Source organism: Tursiops truncatus, chromosome 17 (genome assembly GCF_011762595.2).
Source record: "Tursiops truncatus isolate mTurTru1 chromosome 17, mTurTru1.mat.Y, whole genome shotgun sequence".
NCBI classification, from domain to species: domain Eukaryota; kingdom Metazoa; phylum Chordata; class Mammalia; order Artiodactyla; family Delphinidae; genus Tursiops; species Tursiops truncatus.
The window spans coordinates 8223380-8245712 of record NC_047050.1 but is presented as its reverse complement, the minus strand read 5'-3'; the positions used below and the strand labels follow the sequence as shown (position 1 = coordinate 8245712).

Below are 22333 nucleotides of genomic sequence, written 5' to 3'. Positions count from 1 at the left end.
TGGGAGGGGTGCTGAGGCAGGGGGGCACAGCAGGGCACAGCGGATGGCCACCCCCTCCATTTCCCCTTGTGCCGCCACCCTGGAGAGGGGCCAGAGGCATCCCAGCTCTGTGGCCTCGGGAGGTTTCCTCTCCCTCTTCCCTTTCTTTGTCCTCCCCTTTTGGCTTTCTTCGTGATGTTACAGAGCCCTCTGCTACTGGGTAACCGAGGACCACGAGGGGGGAGTCAAAAGCCGTTACAGAGGCAGTGCAGGGGCTGCACAGCGGAGCCGAAGCCCCAGGCCCACTTGGAGGGGAGAGAATCCCCGCGGCAGCCTGGCTGGAACGAGCCCCCCCAGGAGGGGTGGAGAGAGATACTAGGGTGCATATATACAGAAGCTGTTGGGAAAAGAGCTTCTTTGTAATTTAGCCATCTTTTATTGAAATTACTATTTTGACATCCAACAAAATAGCAAATACCATACCCATTTCTCAGATGACAGTTTGTGAAATGCATCCTGTAAAATGCAATATGAAGACTAAAGTCCCAGCCAACAGCTTGGCTCAGAGAATTAAGAGAATTTCTGAGCTGAAAGAAGCCTTGGAGGCCCTCCTGCCCTCCTCCATCATTGCACAAATGGGGAAACTGAGGCCCACAGGTGACATGCTTATCACAGCCACATGGCTAGTTAGCAGTGGTCAGAACAAGAACACAGGTGTCCTAGCTTCCAGAAAAATGCTTTATCCTGATAGATAGATGATAGATAGATAGATAGATAGATAGATAGATAGATAGATAGATAGACAGACAAAGAAGGTATGTGCATGTGTATTTCTGTATTAGGAGGAGAGAAAAAAGAGGAAGTGGCAATAATGCAGTTTTAATTTCAATTCCAGGATGTGCCAGGCTTTCCAGTGCAGTCAGAAACTGAGGGATTTCAATGGATCAGAATTGATAAGAGCTGTGTTAAAGCAGCCTGATTCCTGAGCCCTTTGACCCTTTTCTGTACTCCAGTCAGCCTGTTTAAATTCCTTTCAGGCCCCCTCAGCATCGCAGCTATAGGCGCTGAGAATGTTTCCTACAACCGCGATCTTGAGCTAGAGGTCCGGCTGTAATGAAGCAAGCCTAGTGCCTTTCTGCTTCCTCCACAGAATCACGGTGTCACCGCAGGCATCCGAACTGGCTTGCATGTGATTCCTTTGCTGAAAAATTAGAACCGCGTCATTTGTCTACCTCAGAACCTTTTAGCAAAGATCACTGAGATATAATCTATAAAGTTTTTAGGTGGAAAACTCTATAAGCACGTAGCGTCATTATTTAGCATTATTAATGGTGATGGTAATTCTATGGCAAAATTATAGTTATTAGGTTTATGCTGCCACCATTATACCATTATCATTAATTATAATAATCTGAGAAATTGAGGAATTACACAATGTTGGTTTATCTTGTGACCAGATATTCTTCTATCTTTTGGCAAACCAGGGAGAGACGTTCTTCTCGTAACAGTAAGAAATGCTAAAATTAAGCTGAGGTAGCCATCTGGGGATGGGGTGCAGCTCCCCACTGCTATCCTGCCTTTCTGGACCCGCAGAGGAAGGCTGGGCAAACGCCTCCAGGAGGACCTCTTTCCAAGGCTGCTCTGAAAATCTTTTCTCCAGAGGGTCCTTTTCTTGTCATAATCTCAGCATAACTTAAATGTATGTGGCGGAGATTTGCTCTCAAAGCGAGTGGCCTGAAAACTATTTTCTTTGCATTGCAATGAGTGTCTTTGTTTTTCACTCAGAAGAGGTGCAAGACCTTTGACATCTTTGAGCTCTGACTCTTTTTGTTCTGGAAAACCTTCATCCTTTCCCAGACAGGTGACACATCTCTTGTTGAACGCAAGTCACTTTAGTCTGCATGTCACTTGGATGGAGTTTTATTGTCCTTCCCAATTAGGGCTGCACTTTTAGTCATTCTAGCTCTCATAAGTGACTGAAAGACATCATTTTTTACCTATTCAGAAGGTATCTACATTTAAGAATCTACAATAAGTAATTGAGTATCTTTACTGTTTTCTGGGAAAGTGTCTGAAAGAAAATAGAAAGGCAAGTATAAATCTAATAGAATTTTATGGCCCTAATGGAATCCAGCCCCTTGGAATACCTCCCAGATTTCACGTTTAAAAAATTGTTTAATCAGTGGTTTACACTAGTCCATATTTGACCCAAAATATCTGCAAAGCCACAACCCAGCGCTAACTTAAGTTCCACCTTTACAGGCACTGGTATGCCATGAATGAACCAGCGCTAAAAGCTTTTCCCAATTTATAAGGAATTTAAGTTAATGAATGGAATGCTTAAGGTTTTTCTCACATCCAGCATTCCTAAATCTTTGGCTTTCTTATACTTACCGTAATCTAGTGAAAAATGTCATTTTGTGCAAACTTAGAATGTTCAATTTAGTTGTCTTAATTACTTCCAGTACTTTAAGTAGGTTCTAAACTCTCTACCACTCAGAAAACGTTGAGAATCACTTGTCATTGCCGCACCAAGCATTATGTCCCAGATTCTCTTAGGGAGTTTTGATATTGCACCCCCTGGGAAGTTTTCAGTCTTCTCAAATAGAGGGAGATTACTCATAGAGAGTGATGCCAAAGTAATTTTGAATTTTCTGTATGAATTTGACTACTCTAGGTGCTGCATATAAGTGGAATCATACAGTATTTGTCCTTGCATGAGTGGCTAATTTCACTTAGCATGATGGCCTAAAGGTTCATCCATGTTGTAGCATTGTCAGAATTTCCTTCTAAGGCTGAGGAATATTCCATTGTATGTATAGACCACATTTGTTTATCCATTCATCTGTCAGTGGACACTGGTGTTGCTTCCACCTTTTGGCTACTGTGAGGAATGCTGCTGTGAACATGGATGTACTGTTGTTTTCTTTTGCATGCCCTTCCCCCCTTGTCTTCTGCCTGTATTGTAGGCTTGTCACTGACATTGCTTAGTCCCACTGATAACAAGGCCGAGGAAATGACCACCAAACTGTATAAGCTAGGGATCATTTTGCTTCTTTTTTCTTGTCATTTTTTTCATTTCTTAACTTTGCTTTTCTTTTCAAATTTGACTTTGCATGGTAATGAATACATAGTCAGTCATTTGCCCCTGAGTCTATATATTTTTGTCCTTCGTTACACTTGGATGGGACTCCAGTAGACCCTGACCCTTCAGAGGAATTGGATCAAAGAGCCAAGCAACTCATTTATTGAATGCAAGACTTTAGGGTAGGTGGGACCTCCCCTGCGGTCCAGTGGTTAGGACTGTGTGCTTCCACTAATGGGGTTGTGGGCCCCATCCCTGGTCAGGGAGCTAAGGTCCCACAGGCTGTGCGGCGTGGCCAAAAAATAAAAATAAACAATAAACTCGCAATTGCACAACATTGTGAATCGACTATAGTTCAGTTAAAACAAAGACATCAGGGTAGGTGTGTGAGGCAGCGCAGGAGGTGGGGCTGGGGAGAGAATGGGTAACAGAACAGAGGATTGGTTCCCAACTTCAAGGAGCTTTTAACTTGCAGATATTTGTTACTTTAAATTATTTGGAAATTTTAGTGTCAGATTCATTAATATGTCTCAGACAAATTTGTCTCCCACTTCACTGCCTTCCAACTCAGGACATTTGGCAATGACTGGAGACTTTTTTTTTTTTTTTTTTTTTGGCTGCATTGGGTCTTCGTTGCTGTGCGCGGGCTTTCTCTAGTTGTGGCAAGCAAGGGCTACTCTTCGTTGAGGTGTGTGAGCTTCTCATTGCAGTGGCTTCTCTTGTTGTGGAGCACAGGCTCCCGGTGCGCAGGCTTCAGTAGTTGTGGCACGTGGGCTCAGTAGTTGTGGCTCGCGGGCTCAGTAGTTGTGGCTTGTGGGCTCAGCAGTTGTAGCTTGTGGGCTCTAGAGCACAGGCTCAGTAGTTGTGGCACACAGGCTCAGTAGTTGTGGCACACAGGCTTAGTTGCTCCGCGGCATGTGAGATCTTCCCAGACCAGGGCTGGAACCCGTGTTCCCTGCATTGGCAGGCGGATTCCTAACCACTGCGACACCAGGGAAGCCCAGGAGACATTTTTGATTGTCACAGTTTGTAAGGGCGTGCTACTAGTATCTAGTGGAGACCAGAGGTGCTGCTAAACGTCTCACAGAGCACAGGACAGCCCCCGCCCCCCGCCAAAACAAAGAATTACCTGGCAAAAATGTCAGTATTGCCAAGGTTGAGAAAGCTTGCCGTGTGTAACATTGGATAATATTAGATAATATTATCTAATTTAATATTGATTAATCACCAGGTAATGAACATAAAAAGACAAATCATTTCCCTAAGGAAAACTTCTTTATGATAATGCAATAAGTTGAAATCAAGCTAGCGTTTTCCTCCTATAATTTTAATTATTTGCTAATCCAGGAAGTAAGATTTTAAATACTTGAGAGGAATTTTGATATCTAGAAAAAATTTCCTAGTAAAAACTTCGTTTCAGAAACATAACTTAGCATTTACCATATTGACAATTAATACCTATTCGAAAAAGAAGAAAACATTAGCAGAAATAATAAACTTGCCTTGGGTTTGAAAGGCATCGTATGATTGCGCCCTGCATTTTACTCTCTCGGCTGTCTTATTTAGACTAACACCGTATTTAGATCTTAGCTCCTCTACAGGTATCTTGTGAAGTAGTGCTGTCAGCCCTAAAGGGTGTTTTGCAGCATTCATTTCAAATATTCCATGGATAACCCACTTGCACAGCGTATAACGTTAGGAGTATAAACAATCCGCCCTTCCATAAAATGGAACTTTAACAAATGGAATGGGTTGAAAAGAGAATCATTTGGAGATGCACAGACACCATGCCTATGGGACATCAAAATGCCTGAGACCCAGTCACTGTACTTCCACACCAATCTCTGAAATGCCAGGGAGGATACCATGGAGCCATTGACTGGGAGGTCACCTTGGGAATGAGCCACTGGGGCACACTTTCGAGTGCTCGCCCGACTAAACAAGCCTTGCCTAGGTTTGTACCAAGAATAAGTTTACCCTTATCACCAGTCTCCTGCCTTTTGTATACCTTCAGTGCTGAGCGTGAAAGCTGATGTTCATGGTAAGAATCCTGAAATTCTTTCTTAATCACCGAGGAAAGAACACATCCTGTGTTTCACTTACCTGGTCCCATTGCAAAGGTTATCATGAGAGAGCCTTCCTGAACACAGACGTGGATTGATCCTCAGGCATCTGAATCACAAGCTTCCATGCTTTTCTGTTCCAGGACATGGGAAGAAGGCAAGGTGCTCATCTTTGATGACTCCTTTGAGCATGAGGTGTGGCAGGATGCCACGTCTTTCCGGCTGATCTTCATCGTGGATGTGTGGCACCCCGAGCTGACACCCCATCAGAGACGCAGCCTTCCTGCGATTTAGCATTTTGTGCAGGCTCAGGACACGCTGGAGAGAGGCTGCCTCTCTGGTTCAGTCACCTTGGATGTGGGCATAGACGTTCAAACACCACAGCCCTTAATTCCCTGGATTTGCAGCCTGAAAAATTCTAAACCTCCTCCGAGGGTTGGATGACACTAAAGGGAATATATGCCTCGCTGCAATTCTTTTAGAAAATACCTGCGGTATTTCATCCATGACAGCCCCCATCTGATGCCTGTATTCCAGGTGAACCCATGATAGCTTCTACCTTGCCGGCCAAAGATATTTTTTCCACTTAGGCGAAATCAGTGTAAATGAGAGTATATGTAGAAACTGTAAATGGATTGCTTTAGTTTGTAATTTTTCTATGCAATTATATTTTTCTAGGGAAGCAGGATGATTTTGTCATCACACACCGCTACTTTTTTGTTGAGTTTAATGGCAAGCTGTATAAACGCTTTAGTTCTGCTTAATCGTAACTTTCCTGATGAACTCAGACGTCCCTCTTTTAATTATTTTTAGTAAAAGGCACTCATATGAAAAAACGATTCTATTTTCCTAATACAAAGGAGAAAGACATAATTATGCCAATGTCTTCATGAACCGTACTGCTCCCTACCCATTGCGTCTCTTTGCTTTTTTGTCACCATTGAGAGCTCATGTCTTAATTCCTCTCCTCGCTATGTGAATGGTGGAGATACTGTCAAAATGGTATTTATTTCTAAGAGGAACTTTTTACACTGAAGAAGTACTTGGAGTCATTTTGTAATGAGTTATAACAATGACGCATGTAAATTTTTTTAATGTCAAGCACTAGGCATTAGAAAACAAAAAGTAAAATTTCTCCAAGTGAAAATTTTCTCTTGGGATCAGGTAGATAGGGGGCTGCTAGGACACCTGGCTCCTGGTCTCTTTGTGTCTATGAAACAGGGCTGGAATCCAGAGTGTTTTCTGTTGGGGATCCTTGTGAGTGATGAGGCCGTTGAAAGGATTCCCATCAAAATTTTGTAAAACTATGAAGGATGGCAGAGTGGAAGACCAAGAATATGCCAGGATCTCTGTCCTGCGTGTAGGATGTAAAAATCGCTTTCCTCTTTGAAATTGTTTGGAAGACTCTGACATCTCCCTGGCTTGAGAAACTTCTGCCATTTGAGCTTCACTTTGAGATGGCAATCATTATTGATAGTTCGGCTTTAAAATTTCCTACTGCATAGAAAGAACAGTTGCCTACTCGTTCCGAAGATGACCACGTCATTAATTTAGTGGAATATTGATGCATTAAATTTTGTGTTTTTTAAATCAAAGCTAACTAGAAATGTTAGCTATAAGAATGTAATGATATTCATGCACTGAATTTTAAGCCAATATGAACAAAAATGCTGGAGAAATGACACATAGGTTACCAGATTTCATTCGCAGGTAGAAAAAACACTTGTGCTTTCTTTTCCATTGAAGGACAAAGAAAGATGCTTCCTTTATCTTATTTAGAAAGCATTCTTTAATATTGAAATGAACCCCCTTTGCTTGTCTTTAAGGACTTCAGCTTCCAGTCAAAGAGTTTGTAAAATATTTGTCCTCTTTCCTTCTGTTTTGCCAATGTTGAAAAATCTCACTAAAATAGATGAAGAAGCATGTGAGGCAAAATGTCAAAATTAATTACCGAGATCCAGAAGAAAAAGCAAACTCTTGAAAAATAAAAAAGCATTTGTGTCCTTCAGTATTTATTGAACAGAAGAAATGACTGACAAAGAACAATACAATCTAGTGTTCATGTGGTAACATTCATGTCACTTACTGAATTTGGTTCTTGTATGTATAGTGCATACACATAAAGAAACTCAAAGTGTAAGTTGTCACTGTTGAACCATCATCTTTGATTCATTTAATGAAATCATGGAATAGAGTCAAAACTAGCTCTTAACTTAGTAATTATAGTATGGTATTTAAAATCGGGTCACTACAGGAGGATTCTAAATATTGCCGATTGGAAAGCCAGAGCTATTACTGCTGCAGAATGTTGGCAATAATAGACTCCAGTAGCATTTGAAATACTGGATCCCACAACTATTTTATAAACGCAAGTAATAAAATGGGTTTTCCAATTCGCTTTAATTCTTCATCTTTCTTCCCTATGTTGTGGTATATAAGAAAAGTGTTTCAGTCATTGCATTGGTAGAATTATTTCAGTGTTATTTTTTTGTTATTTGAAATGTCTACACGAAATGAATTGGTTTTATTTATACTGTGATGCAGTTGGTTAAGAAATATTTTAAATTCTCTTTCAATTTTATTTCAAGGGTGGAATACAAAAATCACTTCTGTTACTATTTTCTACCAGTAGAAAAAAATTATAACACTAGATCCATTAAGAAAGAGACGTAATACATGATTAAGATTAGTATCTATTGAGGATGATTATGGCCAGTTGAATCACCTCTTTCCTTTGAATTTTTTAGCCAACAAGTAACCCTCCCAAGTACTTAACGTGTAAAATCATATTTTACTGCTCATTATCAACTAAAATATTTTTTGTTTGACATTGAGCACCAACTGGTCATACTAATGAAGGCCCATGTCATGCAGATGGCTGGGAGAATAAGAGATAGCTGAGAACATACACCTGGTTTTGGGAAACATGGCACAAGTAAGGATATCATATCTTATGATAATCTGCTTATTTTTTATCTGATTTCCTTTGAATGGATAGCTGGGGACTCCATTTCTAAGGATAATAAACAAAGAAATAAAGTGATCTTTGGCATTTCATCCTGCATTCCTGGTCTTCTCTTTTCAGTTCTTTCGTATTTCACCATCCTTAGGGGTCTTCCTCCATGATTGACACCTACCCTCTCGGCAACAGCCAGGCCCTTTCTCCACACCTTTAACTGGTTGCAAGAGGAGGTGAGGGGACGTGGGGAGCACTTTTCTTTTCTGTAGTGACCCAAGTGAGGCAACTTGAATGGATTCATTAATCAGTGACATGTATTTTCAATGAGACCCCCGCGCACCCTCTAGAGACACACATCCCCTGTGGGAAGTCACATTGCTAAGATGAAATAGAGATCTTTCAGTTTGTGTCTTTGTTTAAAATTAGCTCATGATAATCAGCTGGTGGCCTGATCAAAGATGTGATATCAAAATCATTTTTGCAGGATATCAAAAAAAAAAACAACAACAAGCTCTGCAAACAGCCAGACCTACGAGAACGTGCCCTTAGGCTGAACAATTTGAAATTTGATGCTGGTGATGAGGTCAAAGAAAGTATTTCAATATAGGAATGGAAATCACTGGAGATACTGTTGTCTTGGGGCTTTGCACTACGTTAAACTTGACAATTGTGTCTGCACAGTTTAATTCTTACGTATCTACTTGGAAATGCACTTAATCTTAAATTGCAAAAACTGGACAGAGTCTCTGCAAAGCCTCAGAAAGATCCTTATCCTAATGAAGTGTGTGCATCAGATTTAGTTTTTCTCTTTTCAATTCACTTAATACTATAAATATGGGATGGGGGGAATCTGTTTCCATAACTGCCTTGCTTCATCCTCCAATTCCCTCATTGAAAAATAAAGCATCTCTCAAGTCTTTGTTCAACTTTGGCTGCTTAGACCAATGGCTGGTGACAGTCATTACCGGGTGGCAGGAGAGGAGGCCCTTGTGTCGAGCCGAACGCACGCATTGTGGGGTCAGTTGCACATGTGCTTCCTGGTGGCTGCTACCACTGAGGGCTGGGGATGTCCAGAGCACAGGGTGGCCCAGGGTTCAGTCCAGAGCCAGGAGTGGCTGAGTGTTCTCATTCTCTCCCTTGTCCTCATGTTTCAGGGTCCCAGCTTCTACCACAGACTGAGATCTAATAACAGGGCAAGGAAAAAGATATGATTACAAATAAGTCATGGTGTCAGCCATTTTGGAATCTTGTAAGGCATTCAGACTTTATGTCCCCCTTATTAACCAAGACACTCAAAATAGCTATATAACTTCTCCCCCCTTTTGTATCTCTGTGTTCCTTGCTTTTGTGTCTTCTACACCACATTTTGAGGGAGCGAGGCATCTTGGAATCTTCTTTGCAGGAATCTCTTCTTTTGGTAAAATGAACACGTGTTCTAGCCACAGCTCTGCCCCCTGTCTAAACATTCTGTGGATCTTGAGATGTATAAAGTCTCCTAAATTGTGTTAGATTTTTAATGTTTCACAGTATTTCTGAGAGCCTTTGTTTCTCAAGGTCATAGGAAACTATCATGTATGATGTTAAGACCATGAGATTTGGAATCAGATGGTCGATGTATTCTTGACCCCTTACTGACTGAGGAGTCCTGGGGGAGTTTTCAGAACCCTGGACCTTTATTGCCTCACCTGTAAAGCAGAGCTGTTACCTACCTTCCAGCATTGTTGAGAAAGACTAAAACTAATACCATACCTAAAGCACTTGACATGTACTTGTAGTCAAAATTTATGGGGCACTGTGTTATCACCATTATTGCAACAATGGCATTGATCTTAGTCTCTGGTGTGTCCTTTTATACTAGAGTAATAACAATTTCCTGTGTTTATAACATGATTGAAACTGAAATTAGTTTCTAGCTTTATAGAGAGAAGATGATAAGAGCTATGCACACAGTAGACATTCAATAAACGTTCACATACTAAAAAAAAAAAAAAGCCATTCAAAACATTAAGAAAATGGTTGAATTGGGTTGTTCAAATAAGCAAGATTTACATATATGTGCAGTAAATGGTTAACTCAGTAGGCCTGAGTTACCCAAACCCTCCACGTTCCAAAAGTCTTCAGGACTGTCCCTTGACTGGTTCTTCTGAACCCTGGGAGGATCCTGACTGATAAAGTGTCTTCGTTTGCCTGAGCTTTGGGTCACACCCTGTCAGTTGGACTTCTTGTTGGGGAAGGTGGAGGAGTTGAAGACCGAGTGGCTAAGGTCAGTCACACATGCTCTGCATGCCTATGTGACGGACCCCCCCCCACCCCAATAAAACCCAGAACCCTGGGCATCAAGGCATGGGTGGGTGGTTGGTGACACTGTGCATGTGTTGTCACTCGCCATTGCTGAGAGAATTGAGCTCTCTCTGTGTGACTGCATGGGAGGAAAACTGGAAGCTTGCAAGTGTCCAGTGTACCTGAACTCCACCCACTGCACCATTTTCCTTTGCTGATTTTAATCTGTATCCTTGTGCTGTAAGAAACCTTAGCTGTGAGTGTAATTACATTTCCGGGTCCTGTGAGTCCCTCTAGCCAATTATCAAATCTGAGGATCCCAAACACAGTATATAATAACACTAATATTCGCTGTCTGTGCACCTGGTGTAGTTGTAACTTCTTTACATGCATGAAGTTACTTCATTTTCATACCCCTAAGGAGTGATGCTCTTATTGCTTCCATCTGGGGAGTGGGAAAAACTAAGGGACAAAAAAAATCAAGTAACATAGGAAAGGCTGCACAAATAGAGAATAGAGAACAGGACAGGTGTATCACCCTCACAATGTTCCTGGGTCTACCTCACACTGCAGAGATTTTTAGCTACTCTAAATGTCAATCCCGCCAAACAGTCCAACGTTAGGTACCAAGTCTAACCTTTGAAAATGAAATGGATTCGTTTGCTCCTGGGACAGGGCAGAGAAGCCCCAGGTAGTGTAGTTCAGCTCCTTTACACATTGCCTACGTATTTCTGTCTTTGCTTTTAAATAAGGCCTGGTGTGTGTGTGTGTGTGTGTGTGTGTGTGTGTGTGTGTGTGTGTGTGTGTGTGTGTGTGTGCATGCATACACGTGTGTGGGGGGGTAATTGATTTATATAAGAAGAAGAAAAGCTGAAAACCCAGAAGGCATGAAAACAAACTGAAAAACAGAGAAGTAGAACTGCCCACACAGGCCACTCCATGCAGCACCTTGGACAGCTGCCTAACTGCTTTGCCCTTCAGGCCCTGGTGAAGATGAAGGATATTCAAGGCCGGTCCTTTATTACTGAAGTGTATTCTTCTACTTTCATGCCAGTTGGCTTTGTTTTACAACATGGCAAGAGAATCACAGCCACAGAGTTAGAAGGGACCTTGGCGACCCACTAGATTAACCCACTAGGACATATTCAGTCAGGAGCCACGCAGCCTCTTGCTGAATACATCTGACTTAAGAAATCTACTCCTCCATGCTCGTAGAGGAGGAGCTCTGCTAGGAAGTTCTTTCTTACACTGAACTAGAACCTGTCTTTTTGCAATTTCTCTATACTGCTTCTGGTTTCGTCTGCTGGAGCCACCAGAGTATGTGTAATCCATCTGGTCCACGTAACAGCCCTTTAAGTATTTCTCTAGCACTCTCCAGCCCTCTCTCTGCCCGCACTAAAACTAACCAAACTCTTCTTGAGCCAAGGTTTCTAAAATTACCACTCTCCTGCATCTCTTCATCAACTGGTTGCCCTCAGGACGTCACCTCAAAAGGGAATGAAATGATCACTTCCTCTCTTCTTCTTTTTTTGTATGCTTCTGTTGAAGCATAGAAAATGCACCTAGAATTGCCTTAACCTTTCTGGCACTCACGTAATAAAGCCGAGGGAAATATTAGCTATATTTACACATGCTGCTGTTAAGTCGATTCTCCCCCATCTTGAAAGTGCGTGGTTGAGTATTTCATCTTTTTTAATTTGGCTTATATTACCACTGTATCTCTATCCTTTTGGATCTAGAAATTTGTTATCCATCCAAATGATTGTCTGTGATTTTCACGAGTATTGGATTTGTTTCCAGACTTTCCCTTCCCCTATTTTGGGAGCCACTCTGGGGAAAAAAATCAACAAATTCTCAAATATTGAACTTTCAATCAACAATCACTTATTTCCACTCACTCATGGTAAGAAATGCTTGTGAGTGTCCTCTGCTATATGCCAGGGACTGTGAGAAAATGTTCAGAACCCCTCATTCTTTAGTGGAACTATTGCTTCAGTTACCCAGTCATAAACGCACAGATAGGTATGGGATTACTGTGATAGGCACCCTGAGAACAGGGCATTTGGGGGAGGGGAAGCATTAGCTCTAGAAGGAAAGGAAGGAAGGAAAAAGCTATCATTCACCCAGTGACATCATTCACAGTCCTTATTCAGGTGACTCTTCCCTCCACTTGGCATCAGATTTGGATCTGTTTGGGATTTTTTAATACCCAGACTGACAGAGGGACACAGAATACTAGTTTTGTTATCTCAGCCAATAGACTGTTTGTCTTGGGTGAGTGGTGAGTAACAATTGAACAGTTCTGAGGCACCGACCGTGAGGGACCAAACATAACATTTTTTCCCCTTGTTTGCTTTTTTCCTGATGAGAAGGAGACCATAGCCTCTTTACTTCCGGCATGACATGATGCCATTTACCTGGTCACACAATGAACATTTGATATAAGGAACACACTCATCATGAAGTGTTTGAAATTCACTGGAAAAACAGAAAGCATATGTTGCTGTTTTCAAAATCTAGTATAAATAAAGCCAAGAGAAACACCTTGCTTAAATCTTGCCCTCAGTCCGTTTAGCTGAGTCACGGTACTCTCTGGGAAGACCGATCCACTGCTCACTGATAGAAATGTCTCCACCACTTGTAAACAGAGAGCTCAGGAATGGTGCATTAACTGGAGGACCCCTTGCCTTGCGACTTTGTTGCCCAGATCACGCTCAGTGGTAATCCCTCCATGTGGTGGATTTGCCTTCTCCCAAGAAGATTAACACTTCTGCTAGAATAAACATTTCAGACTTTTCCCTTGGGTCCTCTTTCCAACAGTGAAAGCCAGCTTAACCCCAAGGGCAAGCAGGGGAGTTATTCGAGCTATCTCAGCTATCATTATCTCAGTGCTATAGCAGACTACCCTCACAAAGGCTTCATTCTTGCCTTTGTAGCCACATTTTGTTTTCCTGCTATTATATCTCCTCTCTCTCTCTCTCTCTCTCTCTCTCTCTCTCTCTCCCCCCCCCCCCCCCGCCCCAATTCTCTCTACCTTTCTTCTTTCTACCTTCCCCTTTTCCTCTCCAAAATTTGGAACTTTCTCCACTGCATGTCATCAAACATCTATAGCCATGGTTTAATTTTTACTGATTCCAAAGGCAATTAAATTCCAAAAAGAACAAGATAAAGATGGAAAATGTTCACCATGAGCTAGTCCATTCTGCACAGACTTGCAGTTGAACTAAGAGTTCTGTTCTCAGTCAGAGGCTTATTTGCAGAACTTCACTTAGCTACCTTATCTCAACAGCTGTCACCACATATTCTTCTTACTAATGAACTGCCATGGCCTGGCTTGGGCTTTGTGGACCCCAAATAAGGGCACAGGAGCTCCGCCCTTCAACCCCAGACATTCACCTAGAGTCACTGAAGGCCAGGGCTCTAAGGAACCTCAGAGGCTATTTAGTCAAACCCTCATTCATCTCAGGTCCTCCCCATTTCTCTTCCAGGGACCAACCTCGTCACTTCATCAGGAAGTATTCCATGCTTCTGGTTTTATTTCTTAAAGTTAGTGATGGGCTTGGTTTTGTGGAATAGTGCAGAACTGCCTAATATCTTAGTGAACCTGTATAAGAACCTCTAAACAGAAAGAGTGGGGGCTTTTTTAAAGATATTTTTAAAGATGCCTCTAAGTAATTCTCTTTAACCCCTGTTTCTCCCCTGTACGTTCAGTTATCAAGGCAGTTCCCTCAGGAGCGCCTGCCTGGGCTTGAATGATGGCTCCACTGCTGGCTTTGTGAGCTTGGGCAAATTCGACCCCCTCATGTGTAAAATGGAAATAGCATAGTGCCCACAACCTGGGACATGGGGGTGATGAGAATTAGATGAGTTACAGCAAGTCAGGTGTCTAGCCCAGCGTCAGCTTGTGACGTGCTCCTACATTTCTAGCCCTTGTTATTCTTCCGCATTTGCCGATAAGAAATTTAAGGCCTGGCATATTTAGTTCATTGACACATTGGGTCACGAAGCATGAATTCAACTCCAAGTTCCCATAGCCTCATGATTAAACTTACAAGAGAAAATTGTGTGTCCTGCTTGATGTGTCGGGTAACCTGACACTAAGTGCGACTAAGATTTGAGAATGGATCCAGGCTCATATTTTAGAATTTCAAAATAAGTGATGCGACTATTCCACATGAAAGCTAACCTGATTATTTTACTTTATATCCTATAATTTTCAGAAGTAACACAGAAGTTCCCATCTGATTAACAATTATTTATGTAGCTTTCAGCACATCTATTTGTTGTTGTTTTCCACTATGGAAAGCAATATGGGGTTTCCTTCTACTATAATGCCTTTGATAACGTCCTTGATAAGGAGTCGTAAGTTATAGTTGTAACACATGTATTCTTCTGTCCAGCTACCAAACTCTTCAGTATTAGAATCATACTTTCAGGCAACACGAAACAATTAATATTTACTGAACTAGTAAATAAATCACGAATCATAAATCAAAAAAGCACTTTAACAAAAGGTAAACCTAAGTATTTTTCATGTCAGCAAAGCTTTTCCTTATTAAAGTAAAGAAATAAAAAGTCAACCTCCCTCTACTTTGACAATATAGTTAGCCACAACTTACTGAAATATAAAGAAACCAGTCCAAGAAAAAGAAATATGCTATTGCTTTTTAAGTGAACTATTTTTAGAGTGAGCCAAACATTCAACTCAGGTCTTGCCTATGTGCAGTATAACTCAAATTTAAATATATAACGTATTTCTATTTAACCATGATGGGTACTGATTTTATAGCAAGGAGGACAGAGCCAGGAGAAAAGGCACTTTCAGAAAGGATGAAATTGGGCTCACGTGTACATAGGACTAGAGCAGCTGTGTCCAACACAGAGCCCTAACCACATGTGGCCATTGAGGACTTGAAACTGGGCCGGTCTGAGTTGAGATGGACTGTAAAGATAATGTATACATGGGATTTCAAAGACAGTGGGGGAAAAAAAGAATGTAAAATATCTCACTAATACTTTAAAAATTATATTGAAATAATAATTTTGTACACATTGGGTTAAAACATATTGAAATTAATTTCACGTGTTTCTCTTTACTTTTGTAACGTGGCTACAAGACAACTTAAAATTCCATGTGCGGCTCACATTATATTTCCGTTGGACAGCCATGTTATTTAAGACCTCATTCCCTCCATCACACTTGTAGCTGAGCCAGAGTAATATACTAATCCTCATTTAGAAATTCATAGTCATCCCAGAGGACCACAGCAACAACATTATGATCTGTCATTGCCAGTATTCACTGTGCTGAGTTATTTTCCATGTGTTAACTCATTTAACCCTCACATTGACACACACAAAGCCCGAGGTGACATGAGAGCTGCTTTCTGAGTATCGCTGTCGTTGCTTGAATTCTAAACAGAAAGAAACTTCATCAGTCTAGATTCCGTTAATTTGTTATCCTTTAGATGAGAGTGAACACATACCATTATTTTACCTCTAAATGAATAAATCATATGAAAAGATTTTAGGAAGAAATTTAACCTACTTGAAGGGAAAGAAATAAGTCCTTTCTGAACATATAGCAAAATTAATATTAACTTTGTGTGACCACTACAGATGTTTTTGGCTGTTCATTGTAAGGGTCCTTGGAGAGCTGAGCTGATGAAAGAGAACTAGACTGGGAGTTCAATGCCTCTTCTCATCACCCCGTCACCAACTTGCTGTCACGAACTAGGGCTCTATGGAACACCTCACTTGGCTTCTATGATCCCACATTTTTCAACTGTAAAATGATCTCAGACAAAGTGCTATTTTTAACCCCAAGATGTCATGAAGTCTACGAGACTGGGTTAAATCACCCATTAGTTCTTGAAAATAATTAGACGTCATTTTTCAAAGTTCTACAGTTCAGACTTTAAGCTAATTTGCTCAGATAGTCTAAGTTCCTCTCTATCTCAGCATTTGTCTTTACCTCCTTCTAGAAAACCATAACAATACTAAAAATGACAAAATTTAGCCAGACCTGGAAAGCCTTTCCTGAAGTCTGTGTATGCCCAATACATTTAGATTTCAAGAGTCAAAAAGATTCACCTTTTAAAAATATTTTTATTTCCGTAAGCTTCTAAATATTGAATTCAGAGCTGCCAGGTGCTACTTAATAACGATTTTCCTGTGTCATTGTAAAGCGTTTTAGTTTATTTAAAGGAACTTCTTGCTACATGTCCACAGGTCACAGTTTCCTGCTGCAGAGTAGCTCCCGTCTGCTCTGAAGCCAGCAAGGTTTTCCAGTGTGCAGAAAAATTCCAGTTGACACCCAGCAAATCTTGCTTGTCACATCTGAAATCAGTTTCAGAATGTTTTGGAAAGGAAGATTTCAACACACACTTTAATTGGATATTTTTAGAATTATCACCTACAGGAGAGTTTCCCCCCCAAGGCTGGTTATTATAATTACTGTCATCATCTCATCGTGGCCATCAACAATAACAACCACACCATTTATTGAGTGCTTATTTCATGCCAGGTTCTGCACTAATTATTTAGCCTGCATTATCTTTATTTAAACCTCACAATAATTTTCTGAGGTGAGTATTGGTTGATTTACAATGTTGTGTTAGTTTCAGGTGTACAGCACAGTGATTCAGTGTATATATATATATATATATATATATATGTATATTCTTTTTCAGATTCTTTTCCCTTATAGATTACTACAAAATATCGAGCTTAGCTTCCTGTGCTATACAGTAGGCCCTTGTTGGTTATCTATTTTATATATAGTAGTGTGTATATGTTAATCCCAGCCTCTTAATTTATCCCAACCCCTGGTCCTTTCCCCTTTGGTAACCATAAGTTTGTTTTCTATGTCTGTGAATCTGTTTCTGTTTTGTAAATAAATCCATTTGTATCATATTTTACATTCCACATATAAGTGATACCATATATTTGTCTGTCTCTGTCTGACTTACTTCACTTAGTATGATAATCTCTAGGTCCATTCATGTTGCTGTTATTTCATTCTTTTTTATGGCTGAGTAGTATTCCATTGTGTATATATACTACATCTTCTTTATCCATTCATCTGTTGATGGACATTTAGGCTGCTTCAGGTCTTAGCTATTGTAAATAGTGCTTCTTTGAACACTGGGGTGCATGTATCTTTTCAAATTAGAGTTTTCTCCAGATATATGCACAGAAGTGGGACTGCTGGATCATACGGTAACTCTATTTTTAGTTTCTTAAGGAACCTCCATACTGTTTATGGTATAGCCATAGTGGCTCCAGCAACTTACATTCCCACCAACAGTGTAGGAAGGTTCCCTTTTCTCCACTGAGGTGAGTGTTGTTAATTCTGCTTTGCAGATCAGGAAACTGAGGCTTGGAAAAGTTAATTAATTTGCTCAAGTTTCCACAGTGAGTTGTGGAACTAGAATCTGAACCCATGTGACTCTATAACCCACATTCTTAAACACTATGCTATACTGTACAAGAAATACCTACAACTTGGTAAGAAACCAAAGGATACTAGCATATATCCAGAACTGTTAATATTCAGGTTCTCAGAGAAGCATCTCTTCTATTGGCATCGACGAAGCCAGTGGTGAACAAAATCATCTATTATGTATTAAAACTTTATTTTAGGCACAGTGATGAAATCAGAAAAGAAAATAGCAGAACTTCATTCAGGAAAAAAAAGTGTTCTGATAATTACATGTTGTACAATCGTATCTTCATCTATAATGACCAGCAAAGAATTTAATAACAAACACTTCAAGATCCTTTCTTTGCAATGTACAGCATTCACCCAGATGCCTGGGAACAGCTCTGCAGAACTGGAATCAGTCAACATGGAGAGTCCATTAGGATGGAGAAAGGGAGCAGATAAGATTATCTGAGAACAGAGCTCAGCTGCCAGAAGACAAATCAGACCAGGAGCTTGGAGACGAGGAGGAAGGAATGGAAGGAAAGACCAGGAAAGGCCACGGTGGAAACTGGCAGCTGCAGTTGGATGTTCCGCTTCATTTATTTGCAAAATGGTTTATTGCTCTTTATGAAACAATGCATTCCTGTCATGTTAACTCACGGTTTTTCACCGGTACAATGAGGACAGGATATTACCACATTCTCTAGAGGGCTATGAGAGATAAAAGATACAATAAAGTTCTTGGAGCTCTTTCAAGGAGAAATTATTTCAGTTGGAAAGACATCATTTTACCAACACTTCTCTGAATATGATCTCTGAGTATGAACAGCTGATAGTCTTTCTGGTAACAGAGGCAGCCCTCGCCTGCCGTCTTGAAGAAAACCAAAGAAAAGAATGCAAATTTAGAAAATAGATATAGAGAAGAGGATTGTTTAATTATAAAAATATTCTTAATGTTACCGAGCAATTTCCCAAAGCATTCCTTTAAGCAGAGTCGCCCTAGTGCCCCTGAGGATGAGAGTGTTCAAGGTCATAATTAGCGTGTGTTGTGTTCCTTCAGAGGAACCCCAGGCAGCAGAGTGAGGTCTGCTGATGTCTTAGGACCAGTCTGTGGCTGAACCAGATGACTGTCCTTGCCATGAGCTCACATTCTGTGTGTGTGCAGGTTTCCAAAATGTTGAGAAACAGAATGCATTGCTATAGATAACTCCGATGTGGATTCAGGTGTCCTGAGCGCTCAGAGGATGGTTCAAATAATCCATTTTCAACCTGCAGATATTTCTGGAGAGTTTTTTAATACTACCGATCCTATCTTAAAATAGCAACACAGCAAACGGCTACAGGTGCTGGTACCACCTGCTTTGAACGCACTCATCTTTCATTAGAATTAGACGGGCACGAAGAGCCGCCAGGCACCTTCAGAGCATGCCTAATTTTTCCAAATTCTTCTTCTCCCTGTGAAATGGATGGTGCACAGCCTCCGTGGAGTTCCTTTGCTAGAACTAGAATATGGTGTTCCGAAGCAGGTAGAGAAATGCCAGAGGCTGCCACCAGCTGAGACCATGAGGATGACTCATTCCACCTGAGTTTGAAAAGGATGGCTAGGGTTCTCGATAAAAACTACCTTCTGTAAGTCTGTTTTTGAGTCAGATGACTTAAATGGATCTAAATGACAGGACGTTAATGGACCTTCTTTGATAGTACTACATTAGCCTGAATATCAATTTTCTTCCTGAGTAGCTGTAGCTTCCCCACTCAGAATGGGATTTGGGGACAGCACAGTACATGAAAGTGTGACAGAGTAAGTTGCTTTTCAACTGTGTCTTAAAGACAGGGTACAATCCGGGCTGGCGGGAACGGGAACAGACATCCAAGACAGCTGCAGTGCTTTGCGCAAAGGCAAATGCCCCGAAAAGGTGCTCTGTAAGCTCCCGTGGAAGGAAGGAAAGGGAAGGAAGAAAGGAGGGAGGGAGGAAGGAATACGCAAAAGTGTGAGAACAGATGTGATAAAGGAGACAGAGCATTGGGCTTGGAATGAAGAGAACTGAATTTACAATATCTTGCCACCTACCAGCCCTGTGATCTGGGCTAAATCATTTAACCTCCATGGGCTTCATCTACTTGAGCTATAGCATGGGGATAAGAAACTGTCTATTTTTATTAATTTTAATCTATTAAAATTCTCTATTTTTAATCATATCTATTTTTTAAAAATTCTCAAAACCTGAAAGGCTCAGTTTTTCAACAACCCTTGGAATAAGTCCAGGAACATCTGTGTCCAGTCTGGCATGTGGGGAAATATTCCAGTCTAGGGCCTTGCCACTTAAAGTGTGGTCCCCAGACTAGCAGCACCCATACCACCTGGGAGCTGGTGAGAAATGCAGATTCTCAGGCCCACCCCAGACCCACTGAATCAGAATCTGCACCTTAACAAGATCCCGGTGCTTTGGGCGCACATGAGAATTTTCAAAGCATTGCTCTGGAGCTGTCACTACCTGGGTAAATCATCGTGGGGCAGTAAGGAACCTTCCCATCCCAGGTTCGCCTAAAAGGAAATCTGCTTTCATCTACCTCGAGAAGAGCTGTAAGGATTTGTCAGGTGTGGCTCATTCAAACCAGATTCCTGTTTCTGTTCACTCATTGATGCAATATCTTAAAGAGTCAGAAGAGCTCGTGAAATGCCAAATTTATTACTGGGGAAGAGCTCTCGGTTTAGGAAAATCTACCTTCAAATCTGGGAAATATTTCAAGGGGCAGGAAAACATTTTGGAAATTCAAAGCTGAGCAATCCTGCTTTCCCACTTTGCATTTTGTCCGTGTTCATGTCACACAATAAATTTTTTCAAAAGTTTTGAGCATGTCGGTGCTTTGTGACCACCTAGAGGGATGGGATAGGGAGGGTGGGAGGGAGACGCAAGAGAGAGGAGATACGGGGATATATGTATACGTATAGCTGATTCACTTTGCTATAAAGCAGAAACTAACACACTATTGTAAAGCAATTCCACTTCAATAAAGATGTTAAAACAAAAAAGTTTTGAGTATGTACTATATGCTAAATAAGGAAGGGGAAATATCTCTGCCTTCAAGGTCTTCACATGGAAGAGATTCAGATTAATATAAAAACACCTGTCACTCTGGCAGCTCTGTATACTCTCATTCCAGAGAGTTGCCCAGACTCAGTGTCAACAGCTCACACACAGGTTGGAAACACCCTTGGAAAGTCAGGATTGTGCTGTCTCCAAGCTGGGCATCACTGTAAGTGCTGGACCACGGGACTGATGCAGTCAGAGAAGCCTTGTTCACAGACAATGAGCATGGAAGATGGAAGCAAACGAGAAACTTCCGGAAAGTGAGAAGTGCTGGGAAGCAAATGAATCAGGGCACTGTGACAGAGAGGGCCTGGGGAAAGGGGGTCTTGTTCCTTTAGTGAGGCTGCTTCTCCAAGATGAACGACTACTGTGATTCAATTTGGATCACTGTTTTATACTTTGGTTCCAACTAAACTTTTCAAAATAGCACAAAAGTCAGATTTTAGAGTAATGCATCTAGATCTGTGTTCAGTGGGTAGAACCAACAAGATTGGGGAGAAGGTTATGTGTTCAGTTTTGGACACGGTTAGTGTGAGGGCTTGTGTGGCATCCAGTGAGAGTAGTCACGTAGGCAGCTGCTTATACAGTTCTAAAGCTCAGAGGAGAATTCTAGAATGAACATAAGTTAGGGGCTCCAAGGCATAAAGGGATGCAAGCCACGGGAACGGAGGAGAGCTCCAGAGTGAACATCAGAGTGGTAGGATGAACCAGAAGTGGCTTCCTTGAAGCCAAGGGGGTAGAGTGAGAGTTTCAGGAAGGATGGGGTAGTCTGCTCTACTGACCTTCTCCCCACTCAGTTCCTCCTCCAAGTTCCCTATCTTGGGAAGCAGAAATGTTCTCCAGCAAGTTACCCAAGCCAGAGACCTCCAGTCATTCCTGAAATCTCTTCCCTCTGTTCCCCATAATGACTTTATCATCAGGTCATGTTGATTCGACCCACTAAATATCGTTGAGTCCACCTTCTGTCTGCTTCCACTCACACAGCCCCGGTCCAACTACCGCCATCTTTTGCCTGTACTATTGCGGGAGCCCCAGACAGTCTCCGTGCATGTCCCATCCCTCACTCCAATTCATACTTTTCACAAAAGGCTGGGTGAGCCTTTTCATAAATTCATATTTTCATGTCACTCCCCTGCTTAAAACCTTTCCATGACTCTCCTTTGCTCTTGAGATAAAGGTCAACATCCTTCTCAAGACCTATGTGGTCTCGCATGCCCCCCCACCTCTTCTCATCTTACTTTCTGCTCTCCAGCCTCTCTGGGCTTTTCTGTTCTTGTTTTTGTTTTAATTCTGTATTTCATTGAATCTAAGATGTCATCATTTGTAAGACAGGTCCTGATTTCAGAGATTTTTAATTTAAAAAAATACATCTTATAATTGGTAAAACACAGTCGTCCCAGGAACCACCCTGCTCCTTCCAAATGCAGGGTGTTTGCTCCCAATTCCACA

The 22333-nt window shown here is 41.3% G+C and overlaps 1 protein-coding gene across 22 annotated transcripts in view; it reads left to right on the top strand.

Annotated features, from left to right (window-relative positions):
- The window catches only part of ASPH (aspartate beta-hydroxylase), a 418870-nt gene that overhangs the window by 199516 nt on the left and 197021 nt on the right, over positions 1–22333 (top strand). For 4 of the 22 annotated variants that reach the window (XM_019925276.3, XM_019925277.3, XM_019925275.3 and 1 more), the window contains one exon: positions 5271–8184. The exons of 16 other annotated variants lie outside the window; for them this stretch is intronic. In XM_019925276.3, coding sequence (XP_019780835.1) covers positions 5271–5421 — 151 coding nt within the window. In that variant the 3' untranslated portion in view covers positions 5422–8184. Of the gene's footprint in view, positions 1–5270; positions 8185–8570; positions 8949–18166; positions 20644–22333 lie in introns of those variants that run through there. 2 more of the 22 variants (XM_033843144.2, XM_073794420.1) reach the window with 2 other exon arrangements.